At 33.5% G+C, this 15,397-nt stretch overlaps 1 protein-coding gene across 34 annotated transcripts in view; it reads left to right on the plus strand.

Moving 5' to 3' along the window:
- RIMS2 (regulating synaptic membrane exocytosis 2) overlaps window positions 1–15,397 on the plus strand; it is a 580,329-nt gene that overhangs the window by 377,935 nt on the left and 186,997 nt on the right. For 20 of the 34 annotated variants that reach the window (XM_035011697.1, XM_035011686.1, XM_035011694.1 and 17 more), the window contains 2 exons: window positions 1,136–1,315; window positions 2,217–2,326. In XM_035011697.1, coding sequence (XP_034867588.1) covers window positions 1,136–1,315; window positions 2,217–2,326 — 290 coding nt within the window. Of the gene's footprint in view, window positions 1–1,135; window positions 1,316–2,216; window positions 2,327–3,149; window positions 3,183–15,397 lie in introns of all 34 variants that reach the window. The other 14 variants (XM_035011705.1, XM_035011702.1, XM_035011691.1 and 11 more) reach the window with 3 other exon arrangements.

Raw genomic sequence — 15,397 nt, forward strand, 5'->3', positions numbered from 1 at the left:
CATATAATTAAATACATGTGGGAAATTGTGTCCTTTCTTTTCTTGTTTTTCTTTAATTGCCCGCATTTTTCATTATCAAAAATGAGATTGGGAGAACTTACAGGTGAAGTGGAAGTTGTTTACATTAGTCTTGGGGGAGACTAATGCTTGTTTTTACAGTCCATAATATGTAAGCATTTCCATTTCTATGGTTACAACTAGATGGGGAGGGCACAGTTTGAAGTATAATTTGGCGTATGTGTTACTTTGGAGCTCTCGAGCCAAAATTGTGTTCTTAGGGTTGTCTCGCAGATAGTGGGGCTGGTGTTGGAAAACATTTATTGATCACACATTAGGTGTTAAAAGCATGCTAAATTCCAGGGATACAAAAGTCAGTAATGATGGATTCCTGAAATTTAAGTATACTTCTTTCAACAAGGGTTCGGTTTTGATATTGGTCCTACTTGTGGTCAGAGAGATCCCATTGTTTCAGAACCATTATTATTTTTGATCTGTTAATACATTTCTGAATGGTATCGGTTGGCATTGCTAAAGTGCCCCCAAATAGGGGGCATAGACTGGCTGATTAACCAGTTGTCTGTGATTCTTCCTGTGGACCATGTGTTTAAGTATGACGAGTAGGACTACAGCCTGCGAAGTTGCAGTGTTCTCTTACAACATTTCGATTCTTCTCTTAGGATGTTTGGGTGCATCAATATACTATTTTTGTGCCTAAAGCCTTTTTATAGTTCAGCTGACATATAATAACCTTAGTGGCTTTAGAATTAATGCTTACATGGTTTTCTTCACTCTTAACGAAAAATGTTAGGAAAAGCCATTGAATTCTTTGAAATAGAATACTTCACAATATTTCACCTGTTCCATTGAGGGAGCTCATTTTGGAAAGCAGACACTTTCGTTTGTCACTGATGACAACTGAGCAACTCCTAGTAGCTTCATTGGGAATTGCTGTTAAAGGCAGATTTGGGTTTCCTTAGATACGCTGAAGAAGTTTAGTGAAAATTGCTCAGAATATGTTTTTGCGGATTCGATAATATTAAACAATGACCTTTTTCAAAATCAATTTGATGCATCATAACCGAATAGCAGAAGGGCACTGAAGATCAACTGAGCTGCTTTTTGACTAACGTTTCAGGGATTGTGAAGCAGCAGATAGACAGCCATATCACAGATCCAGATCAACAGAACAACGGCCTCTCCTAGAGCGGACCACCACCCGCTCCAGATCCACTGAGCGTCCTGATACAAACCTCATGAGGTCGATGCCTTCATTAATGACTGGAAGATCTGCCCCTCCTTCACCTGCCTTATCGAGGTGAAAGATAAATCAATCAGACTAACCTCCCCTTTGCCCCACCAGCACACCTATTTATCTTCCCAGCAGCTAAATGGTCTCTTCTATCATCCTTGGCTGATCACTAATAACAATCGATACTAACCTTTTCAGTGTAAGCACACTATTTATATTCAGTGGATATAATAGTGTGTGGCTACCATTGTAATTTGTTTTTAACTGTCCTGACCACATTTGTTTTGTGATTTCTCATTTATCAGGAGTCCTGGGTAAATCCCCCCATAATGCACCTCATAACTACCATGTTCTTCTCCTACAGAATGAGAAATTGTTTGTGTCCATTAGACATCACTTTTGGAATAATCATCATAATGACAATGACTAAAACTAGATTTTTGTTTCTTTCTATCAATACTAATATCATGTATTAACCAGTACCTTCTTTAGTTGAATTTTGAATTGTTCAGGGTTTTATTTGTAGTTTCAGGAGATATTTTCTAATAAAGGGATATCTAATATAAGCCTGAGTAAAAATCTCCTTGGATCAAGGGAGGGAGGTTAGTGGTGCTGAGAGTTTAAAATCTGGTAGAAAGAAATGTAAAACATTACCTTTTATGTTTTGAGCTGCAGAACTCTCCTGTTGCTTTCGAATGGATAGAATACTAATTTACATGAACAATTCCATGGACGTTACTGTAGGATTTTGTGTGCATGTATCTGTGTATGTATGCATATGACACAAAAGTAGAAACATCTTCCAACAATCATTCAAATATCCATATTTTGTCCTACTTTCCTAACCTTTTAATCAGCAGCTACACCTCTTTTAAAATTGCACTTGCACAGCTATCATATGAACCAAATGTATTCAAATTATTTCATTCATCCTACTGAAAATGAGCATCGATGGTGTATCTTGTAGGTCTCATCCTCGTACTGGGTCAGTCCAAACCAGCCCATCAAGTACTCCAGTGGCAGGACGAAGGGGCCGGCAACTTCCACAACTTCCGCCAAAGGGAACATTGGAGAGAAGTAAGTTTTATTTCTAATTATGTCATGTAGGAAATACACATGGAAGCTAAGGTGAATCAAGATTTTTTTTACTACCTTTGTGTTAGCATTCTTTTGTTAATTGAACGCCTTAGCCGCATTTGCTAGTAGTTATATTTATAAATATATTTATAAATGTTACATATTTTGCATTTAAAATTTGTAATATTTGGAGGTAAAATAACCTACTGTTATTGCTCTTGCACATTTTCAAAATCTGAATAAATGCATTTTAAAGAGTAAACTTAATACTCTTAAATAAGCAGTTGGATGATGTTTCTTTGCTACAACTAAGTGTATGTAATTGTTGATAGTTACATAAAGTTTATTAGTAACTAGCCAAATCAATTTTCACACACTGCAAAGGACTGGTTAGCTGATGCACAACAGTGGTGATCCTTCTCAAAACTGGAGAACCAGAGAAAAGGTAATCATGAATATACAAAGAAAGATGCATGTTGTACTGATATTTTTAATACTTTCAAATTTTTGCCTAAGAAACACTATTTGTTTATACACAGATGAGCATACTCCCCAAACATCTATAAATTCTTAGATAAAGGACCTCTAAAAGCATGGATGATAGAATATAATAAGTTTTAACCTCATTTTTTAAATGGTCCCTTTATTTAGTAACTGAATGTGCTTTGCCAAAAAAATACATATATATATATATATTTAAATCACCATTTAACTTTTCTTTAATGGATGATACATACATTTTGTGCCTTTGGAAATTTCTGTTGTTTTTAACCCCTGTGCTTTGGTTCCCTTTTTTGTTTTGTTTTTATTTTGTTTTTCCTAGACAATGGAGTCAAGGAGATAGAACCTTATGAAGGTCTGTACATAAAGGAGGGTTTGTTTTGTGCTGACAGCCTTTTTGGGGGGCTGTGTAAGCAAAAATAAACCCAACTGCAATTGATGTCCCTCCATTGTGTAGACTTTTATATATGGTAAATGATTTTCTTTTATGATTTTTGGTATTCAGCTTTTGTTTTACTTGGAAATTACACCAAGGAGTTAAGTTTCTTTGATTCATTTAACTAAGAATGCAAAGAGTTGAACTTCCTTTAAATGACAAGATAAAATGTTCTGTTTCTAAAAATTTTAATTTGCCTTTCAAGCAGAATTCTATATGTCGTGGACTTTTAACCAAAGATATCAATTGCAGTCTGTGTTTATGTCACTGAAGATGTACACCTAGTCTAGTGATACTTATCATCATATATTTCATTTCGTATTTATGATGATCTTTCAGTTATTAAATTTGGCTTTCTAGAAAAGAAAGTTGTTGAATTAGATAGTGATTGTGGTTTGTATTTCCTACATCACTTTTTATGTTGTACCAAGACTGTTTACAGTATACCAAAGTTAAATATATACAGTTTTATTATCTACACTACATTTATGCCTCAAGAGAAAATATTGAGTCATGATATATGGAGTGTAATACATTTACTAAATAATAAAAATTCCTCTGCCAATGAAAGAATTCTGAAATTAACTTTGTAAATTTAAAGAATTGTTAACTGTTTTATTTACTTATGAATTTCCAGCACATAGAATAATGCCTGGCACATTATAGGCCCTCAAAAAATATTTGTTGAATGAATGCATGAAACACTGTTTAAAAATTGAAAAACTACTTCAAATAGTGTATAATATATCCCTAAAATAATCTTGTCATTCTATAGATGTTTCTATTAAAATATGTTTTATATTAAGATATCTATAACCTATTTGTAACAAAATTTTAAGTGCACTGCATTTGGGAAGCAATACTTTTATTGCTTTATATAACTTGGAACAGTTGTGTTTTTGTTAGTTACTGAGTGATTTATGGCCTTCTATATTGAGGTTCTTTCTATCCTACGTACCATGATTTTAAGCAACTCCATGCTATTATGACTAATGTTTTCTTATGCTGTCTGACAAGGAGATTACAGCAGCATTTCTGTAGTTCTTAATTATTTGCATTAGAATGGGTTACATAATTTTAAAAAGTACTTTCCAGAAAGAAAGTTCTGTGGTACGTAGGAAATTTTTTGTCTCCCCAGGATATTTAAAGACAGAGTTTGACTTCACTTGGCATATGAAGTCAGAAACGTAGTTTATGTCACAACTTTTTAAAAAATTCAGCTTTAATATTTTTTATAGCAATACTCTGTTGAGATGTGAGTAGTTCTGTTCTTTGTAATAATAAACCTACCAGAAAGTCAACATAGAGCTAATGCTGAAAGTCGGGGTTCAGGAAGTTTTTAATGGGCTTGTCAACCAACATTGTATATGCCATCAGTTTTTGCCCTATAGAATCTATTAAAACCATGGTTTTCCTTTAATATCCCCTTTCTTTGTGATTTTTTTTTATAAGTAAAAGGAAGGAGAGCTAAAACCTCCCTTACCATTATGAGATAAAAGGATTTTTTGTTTGTTTTGTTTTGCTTGATCGTATGAATGATTTCAGCAGTGTTTTTGTAAATGTTGATATGAAGACTTCAGCAGGTACATAATTGTGTAATTTTCTTTAGCTTTAATGGAGATACAAAATATCTCTTTTAGAAGTTTTCAAATTCCGACTGAAGTTAAAGGTGCATAACCTAAAACAGGCTATCAGTTGGTGGTCTAAATCAAATGATGTTTGGATTATCTCTTAAAAAGTTGTCAGAAGTAATTTAATGGCATTATTTTAAAATCAAGGTAATGACGTGTTTATTTTTCTCATCCTGTTCAACAACTAAAAAATGAGTAACTCCTACTTTTAACTCCTTTTGATTTTGGTTATATTTTAGTCAGTTAAGTAAGTTAATTTAAAACCTTGGATATGTTGGTTTTCATGATGGTACAATATTGGTTATCTTCTCTTTGTTTGAGAACCAGAAAAAATAGGGGCAATATAAGAAAAGTACAATGTGCTAAACAACTGTTAAGGCATTAATATTTTTTAAAATTTTCTCCTAACTTTGATGTCCTGGCATTTTGTGAAAATAAAAGAGAGTTTGTAATATCATTTTTTTTTTTGGTTCTGTAGAAGAAAAGATAATATATTATTTTTCTAAGAATGTATCAAGTTTATAGACAGAATATTTTGCATACTTTACACAGTTATCACATATGCAAATATTTTAGGGGCTATAATTTCTCTTTCACAAATCAAAGCCATCATAAAAGGAGATAATATGATAATTTATTAATAGAATACTTATTTGCTTCCATAATGTGAGAAACTCATTAAAAATAATCTATTAAGCTCCTTATAGTCATTCATAATATCATGAATAATTTGAAATTTTTTGTCACTAAGGGTAACAAATATACATATCTGGTATTATTTTTTTCTTTACTCGTGCAAATACAGAAGTTAATGAAGAAACTGGGCATGTGGAAGAGCAGTGGGGAGAAAAGCAGGGTGAAGAGGTCAAGGCAGGTCTGTCTGACTGTGTGTCTAAAATAAATAACTGAATGTTTTAGAAGTATGACTTTTCAATTTCACATAAGACTTTGGGCTCTAAATTTATAAATGCACAATAAAAAGTTCATTTTTCAGTATGGATTTTTAAATAAATTGCCTGATTTTATTAATGGAGAAATATTATATAAGCTATCTAATCTAGATAACTTACTAGAATATTTAATTTATCCATCTGAACATGTTCCTTAATATTTAAATCAAACTAAAATTATAGACAGTGCCTCTGATCAAATTCATACTTATCCTTTACCCCAACTCTGTATTCAGTTCATTTATTTATTAAAAACTGAGTTCCTACTGTGGGTTAAACTGAGTAGTATGTTACAGTCCTAGCCTCTTCTCTAAAGATTTTTGGTTTTGTAGAGGCAAATTACAAGTAAATATAGAGCAGAATATAAAGTCTATTAAAATTTTTAGGGACTATCACAATTTTCTTCATAAATTTTTTTCATAAAATGAGAACAATTAACCATATATTCCTGTTCTTCATCCCAGCTCAATATTGCTCTAATATTTATTGACAATCATAATTTCTTACTAAAGAGTCTGTCTTCTGAATGGTGTGGAAGGCCTTCATTTTGGTGTTTTTTTAAGTCCCTGTTATGTTTACATGTCATAATTTTTGCCACTTTCTTTGTCAGAATGTTCCTGAAAGGATTTTAAAACTTAAAATATTATATAATCAGTAAATGTATTAATATGCTTCTTTTATCAAATTTTCACTATTTTTATTTGAAACACAGAATTGACTCCTAATCTTTTCTAAGATATCAATTTTTTTAAAAAAGTTTAAATTTCTTTGAACGATGAAGAATAACTGTAGTCCTAATTTCATCATGTTTAACTCATCATCACTTTTCATTTGTGAACAGAAGAGTGTACTTTATGTGCCTTATGTTCTCTCCTTTTCAACTGTGTGAAAGCAATGTCCTTATGTATATTGTGCATAACATGTATTTTCAAGGCTGTATTTATAGTATAAGACACAAAACCTCTTAAGCTATAGTTACTGATTATCGGTAACTATTTTTAATGTCATAAAGATGAGAATAATCATCAGAGTGCATCTGACCACGAAACAAAGGCAGGTTTAGCTGCATTATTTCCAGAAATAACTATCTCTCTTCTGAGTATCACGCATCTTCCATTTTCCTGCAATGCTATAGGAATCCCATGTTTAGAGAATATGATAAAAAATGAATTTCATTTTAATTTAGCTGTACAATTAATGTTTTCCTATTTGCCCATTCTTATGTATCTCATATTAGTCCATATGAACACTGAAATGCTTTCACACTGTTCATGAATTGGCTTCCACAGGAAAGTCATTTTTTAGGAAATCATTAATTTGGAAGCTTAGGTGGTAGTTAATATTTTTATTTATTTTTCACTTCATTAAGATAAAGCCTATTTGTTGAACCAGTTTGTCACTTATGCTTTATTCTCAAAATTAACTTAGTGAATACATCAATTATTAAGTTAACATAAAACCGTAACTATAATCTTTCTAACTTACTATAGAATGACTCTTTATTCCTCATTTTATTTTTGTTTTTATTACTTTTCTCATAGGATGGGAAGGATATACTTTACTTTTATGTTCATTAATGTGAGATGTCATGTTTAATGCATGAATTTGTTTCCCTAGTGTGTGATTTCATCTTTTGTAGTGTGCTTGGTTTTTATTTGGGTTGTTAGTGACCTTAATTATTAACCACTATTGTCTGTTTCCAATGTTAAGAAGACAATGAGGGAGAAACACCAAGCCCATCTAATAATGGGAAAAAAGGCAAGTCTAATACGAAGTTAATCATGCCTTTCTATATGTCAGACACTCATCATTGACACTTATGATGTGTGTGAATATACTTTCTTAAATTAAATAAACATAAAAAATATCCTAGTACAATCCTATTCTATTGAAATGTATGTCATTAAAGTCAGAAGTTTGGCTTTGTTGGTCATTTAAGATTCTGAGGGAAAGAGTGATGGCCAAGTTATCTTGTGAAAAACACAACATAGATATTTTTCAATCCAGAAATTGTTTTAAAAGAGTGATTTAAGAAATATTTTAAGCAGAATTTTTAATTAGAAAATGATATGAACTTAATAATTAGTTCAACAATATTAAATGAATACTTATAATATTTGTAGATTTTTCAGTTTTATACACATGAATTAATATATTGCCTGAGTGAGTAAAAAAGATCAGTTTCAATACTTAGGTTTAGTTTTCTTATGATTATTGGTGACTTAATTCTATAACCTAGCAACAACTAAATTCTTTCAAAAACAGCAGGACTGTGTATGTTTTATAGTAATTGATAATCAAATATAGCTACAGGTATTGACTCAGAATGTCAGAATTTAAGATGGTTATTAAAAAAAAACCAATGTTCTAAAATTTCTCTATATCATAACAATCTGCCCTTGTTGTTGGGGCCATATTAAAAAATGAATAGTTTTTGCTTCAGTAACTTTAGTTAAAATGTCCTTTAGTCTTGAATATATTCTTTCTTCCATGTCTTCACCTGTTATAATGTCTACAATGTTCTGTGTGATATTTAATTAGCACTAAAATAATTTTGTGATTTTATTTACTGTGGAGTGTTAATTTAATTATTCATTAACACCCCTTCCAGCATAAAATTCTTAAAATACGCTAGGATATTATAGGTAAGAGAAGGTGAAAATAATGTTACAAAATAAATAAAATGAAATCGTTTTATAAAATATTAACATTCTCCATAAAAAAATAAAAATTTAAATAATCTTTTAGTGTATACTTACATATGTGTCATTTTTATCTATATTTTAACCTCCATGATTTTTGCTTAGTATCTACGAAAGGCTATGTTTATATGTACTGAAATTTGTATCAGTGATCTGAAATGTAGATACATCTTCTTAAATGTTCAATTGTTAGAGTGTAACAAGTTTTAAGGACATTTAATGCCATTTTTTTTTAATTTAAGTACGTTTGAATGTATCAAAAGAATAAAGACTTCCCAGGAGGTCACTAAGGTAAATACTTTAACTGAGGAAGTACTCTGAGCAGGTTTTTTGGGCCTTCTGAGCTCCAGTTGGCCCTAAATGCTGTTAAGTCTTTCACCTCTAAGCTGTTCTGCATTCTTGTTATTCCTTTGATCTTGCTTGTAAAGGTTAAAATGACAATGACTGTTGAGTCCCTCCCACTCATTATTAATGTATTTTTATCATTTACATAAAAATCCTCTTTACTGCAAAACATCACTATTGTTATATAGATCAATCCTACATAGGAAATAGTTGGACCTAGAAAGAAATTAATGAATAAAAATTTGAAAGATGAAAACTCTGGATATTTTATGTATACCAACTCACATTTTAATTAGCATAATCTTTTGATAGCCTACCTATAATTAAGGTCTAGGCACCTAATTTTTCCTTTTGCTGTTTTCTTTGGGGAGAGACAAATTTACTGTTTGTGTTGAATTTCACAGTAAAGTTCATGAGTAAGATTAAGGTGGGAGGTTGTTTTTAAATTGGCTAAAGCATATTTGTGGATTAAGGAAAATTCCATAGGTTAAAGGGATGTTACTATATTCCTTCTTCTACTTATATATTCAGAGTGAAAAAAAAAAAAAGAGGTAACTATGAATTCCGGCTGTAACCATGTATTAGAAATGGCCAAACATTGAATTGAATGATGGATTTATGCCCGTCCTCTCTTCTGATTTAAAATGCAAAGGGAGGAAATAATAAAGATAAAGATAGGTTTATTTTACATCTTTCTGTGAAGTGCCCACATATCATTTTGGAATAGACATAGTGTATGCTGCCCTTCAGTTAGTGAGATATGTGATCAGTCAGCCAGAGCATCTCCATTAACCCTGTATTAAGGTCAGATTCTTTGGTAGGTGGAATCGGTTTCAGAGTTCTCAAATGACAATCTACCTAAGCCAGTCCCTTAGATACATGATCTTCATACCTCTAATGAGCTAAAATGAGACTATCCTTATTCCATAGCATGGCACTATAAATTAAGACTCAAAGAACAGGGCGCCTGGGTGGCTCAGTTGGTTAAGCGTCTGCCTTCGGCTCAGGTCATGATCCTGGAGTCCCGGGATCGAGTCCCGCATCGGGCTCCCTGCTCGGCGGGGAGTCTGCTTCTCCCTCTCCCGCTCCTCCCTCTTGTGCTCTCTCTCTCAAATAAATAAATAAAATCTTTAAAAAAAAAAAAAGGCCTCAAAGAACAGCATAATTGGTGAGTTTCTAGCTACTTACAATTTTTTTTAACTTATTCATTCTACAAATCGTTTTGGGGTACCTACTATGTTCCAGTCTTTGTTCTGAGTGCTGGAAATATGCTAGTGTACATGTCAAACAAAACCCCCTGCCTTCATAATCCTTACATTTATTGGGGGAAGCAAACAATAAATGAAAGAATACATCATACCGGGCGCCTGGGTGGCTCAGTCGTTAAGCGTCTGCCTTCAGCTCAGGTCATGATCCCAGGGTCCTGGGATCGAGTCCCACATCGGGCTCCCTGCTTGGCAGGAAACCTGCTTCTCCCTCTCCCACTCCTCCTGCTTGTGTTCCCTCTCTTGCTGTGTCTCTCTCTGTCAAATAAATAAATAAAATCTTAAAAAAAAAAAAAAGAATACCATTTCATATACTGGTAAGTACAAAGAAGAAAATTCAGGATAATGGGATGGATAGTGTTCAAGAAAGTAGGGTGTAAATAATTCTTGATAATGCATTCTGAGAAGTATTCCCACCAACGTAGTATTTGAGCAGATAACCCTAATAAAGTGACAGAATTACCATGTGAAGGCCTGGAAAGAAGAGTGTCCCTGGCAGAGGGAACTGCAAGAAGAAAGGCTCTGTAATGGGAGCCAGCTTGACTTGTTGGAGGAGCGAGGAAGAGGTCACTTGAGTATGACCCAGTGAGCAGAGTGAATCGTAGTAGGTGTGGTCAGAAGGGGCTGGGGCAGGTGACTCATATTATCTATCAATCAATATTAGGATCTTGTTTTCACTGAGTGAAATGGGAGGATTTGATTCAAGTGACATAATGCCATTTCTTTTTGAAATAAAATCAGTTTAATTGCTATGTTAAGGCTAACCTGGAAGAATTGAGATTAGAAACAGGGAAGCTTTTGCAATAACCCAGGAAAAAGGAGACAGTGGCTTAGACCATAGTGACAGGAGTAGTTGGATTCTGGATAGTTATTAGTTGTTTAAAGATGGAGCCAGCAGAATTACCTGATAGGGGAAAAGAGAGAGATTCAGTGATAACATCCAAGTTTGGGGCCTAGGTAACTGGAAAATATGGAGTTTCTATTAACTGATAGAGGAAAAAACTTGAGAAGAATTGTTTGGTGGGAACATCAGGTGCTCAGTTTTGGATATAAGTTAGAGACCTAGGTCCTAGATATCTAAGATAAGATGTCAAATCGGCGGCTAAAATTTCGGTCTGGATTTCAGGTTGGAGATTTGGACTGTTTGGGAGTTACTCTCATAAAGAGAAGAGATTGAAACCACAAGACTAGTTGAGATCAGTGCGGGAACAAGAGTAGAAGAGGTCAAGGGACTCTGCCCTGAACTACTCTCAGATATTTAGAAGTTGACAAGATGAAGCAGCAGGAGACTGAGAACTAGGGGGGAAACCATGGAGCCAGTGTCTTTGAGTACAGGTGAAGAAAGTACTTGAAGTGGGAGAGAACTATTGAGTGTGAAACCATCACTAGGTTTAGCAAGTATGAGGTCATCACATTAACCTTCATTAAGAGCAGTTTTGGTGGAGTCGTAAGCAGCAGAAGGCTGAGTAGAATGGATTTAAAAGAAGAGAGAAAGGTGACAGTGAATATAGATGCCTTTGAAAAAGTTTGGCTGTAGAGGTGCCTTGGTGGCTCAGTCGTTAAGCATCTGCCTTGGGCTCAGGTCATGATCCCGGGGTCCTGGGATCGAGCCCCGCATCGGGCTCCCTGCTCAGCGGGGAGCCTGCTTCTCCCTCTCCCGATCCCCCTGCTTGTGTTCCCTTTCTCACTGTCTCTCTCTCTCTGTCAAATAAATAAATCAAATCTTTAAAAAAAAAAAAAAGTTTGGCTGTAAAGGAAAGAAAAGAAATAAAAATCTAAAACTGAGGGGTGAGATCATGGGAATGGATGCATGCAGGATACGTGGGAAATTTGGTGTGCTTTTGTTTCTAAATCCAGATTGTTGGTTCGCTTTGTAGAGCTACCAGGCCCTGGCCATCTCCATATAGTTTACCAAGGTATCTCAGTATTCTGGGGCTTCGGTCCTAGATTTAGAATCAAGACTTTTTGATGTAGAAGGAACCTTATAAATCTTTTAATAAAACTGTATTTCTTCATTGACAAAGGAGCAGAAAGCTAGAAGATAATCAGCTTTATTCAATCCACATAGTAGCAGATCTCTAGTCTTGACTTCCAATGTTTGCATTTCTATACCATGCCTCTTCAGATAAATAGCAATCTTCTTGCATGGGTTTCAACCATTCATTTTATTTTAAATATTAATGAATGGCTTAGTTCAGCTCAACCAATATCTGCTATTTTTAGTGTATTGTACTAGGTGGTTATTGAGGATACACTGACAAATCAGATGTGTTCCCTGCTTTGGGGAGGTCCCAAGATAAAAAAAAAAATGATAATATAATGAGAATAACAAAACAGAGCTGGTAAAATTATTTTATAGCATGTCACTTACATAAAGTGTCTTGAGATTGTGATACATACAAAGAAGAGGTAAGTTTTGAGGGGTTCTGGGTAGATTTTCAGCTTAAGAAATTTCTTCCCCTGCTTGCTATAGTTCATATTCTGCCATTTCTCTAGTGGCTTAATTATTTTAATAAATAAAGATTTTAGGTTTTCCAGAACACTGAAATGTAAATAGTCCTGAGGAGACTGACCTGAGCTATTATTACATACAGATCTTTATAGGAAGCAAGTTAGAGCCTGTGAGTGGAGAAAGTCAGTGTAGGGAGAGGGATGCTGAAAAATGCAACAGAGCACTAGGTACCTTGGAAGAGTGATAATGACGAATTCTGCCTTGAACAAGCCCTACTCTAGTCTATTAGTCTGCTCTAAATAGTGTTCCTGGCTATGTAGATATGCTCTAAATTTACTTTCCTAATGAATTTGTTATATTTAAATTGTTCAGAACAATACTTGTCACGTAATAAGTACCGTATAAGTGTTAGCTGTTATTATTAATGTTTCTTAGTGATATCTTGCTCCGATTTTGTATTTTCAGCACAAACTCTGAAAACTTTCAATTTAAAGTAAAAGCACACCTGATTATAAAAGTAAACCTGAACCATTTATTCAATGCATTTTGTTTAGTAGTTTTTAGGAAATTATTAATCTTGATGCTGTTCTTGATCAGATAGCTTGCATAAGAAACAATACCTGGGGGAATAAATCAGATCAAATTGCAGCATTAGTTACTGCATAATACACTAATGCATTTGTATATGTTTTAATCCATGTGTAAAAATCAATATGCAAATAGAATACTTTTCTCTAAGAGAACTATTTAAATTATTAATACTTTTCAAGTTTTATAGTGTTTAGAGGACTCCATTGGACATCAATACTTGGCTCTTAAGCTCATTTCTACTCCTAGGCATATGACCTCTGGTGAGGCCTTTAGTTTCTCTGCACCTCAGTTTCCTCTTCTGTAAAATGAAGTATCCTATAAGAATTTTTTTTATAGAAACTAAGTGTGTTTGGAGATGTACCTAATGAAATCTAAAGTCTCAAATAGTTTTGTTTCCAATTTATTATCTATGTTGTTACTGCTATTTGTTAATTTTGTTTGGTTTTGGAAACTTAACAGATACAACCTTTAATTGGCTGTTAGTGAGTCCTTCACTGTCAGGATGATAGACTAAATAAACCCTATTGTACTACCTATCAAAAAATCATGTCCTTAAACATACAGAAGGAAAAATATTTTATCCCTTTAAGCCTCAATGTATAGTTGCCTACATTATTTCAAACATAGATAACCTTGTAGATAAGAAAGAAAGGAAAGGAGGAAGAAGAGGAAAAAAAACAGGTTACAAAGGTACCAAAAATAATGAAGTAATTTTGACAGTCTGTAATGAATACTTACTTCTATAAGCATTCTAGAAGTTGGATAGCATTTAGGGTATGGGTAGGCTTTGTTTTGCTACCTCTCTGTATGCTTGTGAATGCTTCTAGGGCAAGGAAAGTACGGTACCCATGTCTTAATTTCCAAATTTGATTTATATCTAGATAACAATGGATTTTATATTTCCTAAATACAGCATTCCTTGCCAATGTAGATGAATGATGATTTGACTAAAAATTATATGGGAGAAATCAAGGATATCATAAAAAAAAGGAATTTATCATATGATTTTTCTCAGGATGAGCATTCAATCACATCTGTATTATGGAATAGTAACTTGGTGACAATGAGCAAGATGGCTGGAAAGAAAAGAGACAGAGGACATGACCATTTTGGGTATTTCAATAATCCACTATCATATTCTGAACTAGAGCAAGGAGAAGAATAAATGTGTTTTAAAAATTTCCCTCCTCATTCAAATCCATAAGCCTAAGTGAATCAGTTGTAGAAGTTAAGTACTTATAAACAAATATTTTAAAATTTCTTTTCCTAATCTTTCCTTTCCTTCTTGGAGGCCATTTCTCCTTATTTTACTTTCTTTCCCTTTTGCTCATTTTATTTCTTCTATACTTCCAAAGCCTCAATTGGCTAATGAGATTTAGTGAAAAACTCCCTTCTACCTACCTCATACCTTTCTGCATACTTCAACCATTACTCAAGCCATACCATCATTGACTTCCTAAATGTAATCCTAAAGCCATCTTCTGTTTGTTGTTAAAAATAATGTGATCTTAGGAAGATGATAGACTAGAGAAAGAGCGCAGGTTTTCGACCTTGGCTCAGGGCCTGTCTTTATTATGTACCAACTATGTGACTCTAGGCCTTTAACCTAAGTCAGTTCATCTGAGAAAAGGAAATCTTACCGTATTTCTTTTATGCCCAATATGCTACTTTGAGAATCAAATGAGGTAATGAATGTGAGATTGTTTGTACACTAGATAACTATTCAGTTATCCTTAATAACCAGCTCTTTGTTTTCTTACCTGTAGAAACCAACCACCTGATAGAAGGTCCTTTTTGTGTTTTATAGGATTAAATATGGTGCTGTATGTGGAGGCAATTGAAGCATATAGTATTATACAAATATAGTCTTATTAACGTAAGAATTTGTGCTCTTTAAATTGTAGCATTTGTAGGATTGGCTACCTGGTGTGATGGAAAGTAGCTGAAATAGTTATTTTAAAGACATGAGTTTCTTAGATGTCACTTAAAAGCTCACTTCATGGTTAAGTATCCATGTGTAAAATCATTCTTCATATTATCTAATGTTTATTAAATCAATCTTTAAGCTTTCTCATCTACAAATTAAATTCACAACTGAATATTTACTCAATTCAATTTTAAAACACTCAATGGGAGTGTTAGTAAAAAAAGAAAGAAAGAAAGAAAGAAAGAAAGAAAGAAAGAAAGAAAGAAAGAAA

The sequence above is a fragment of the Mirounga leonina genome, unplaced genomic scaffold, assembly GCF_011800145.1.
Source record: "Mirounga leonina isolate KUSES-001 unplaced genomic scaffold, KU_Mleo_1.0 Mir_165, whole genome shotgun sequence".
NCBI lineage: Eukaryota > Metazoa > Chordata > Mammalia > Carnivora > Phocidae > Mirounga > Mirounga leonina.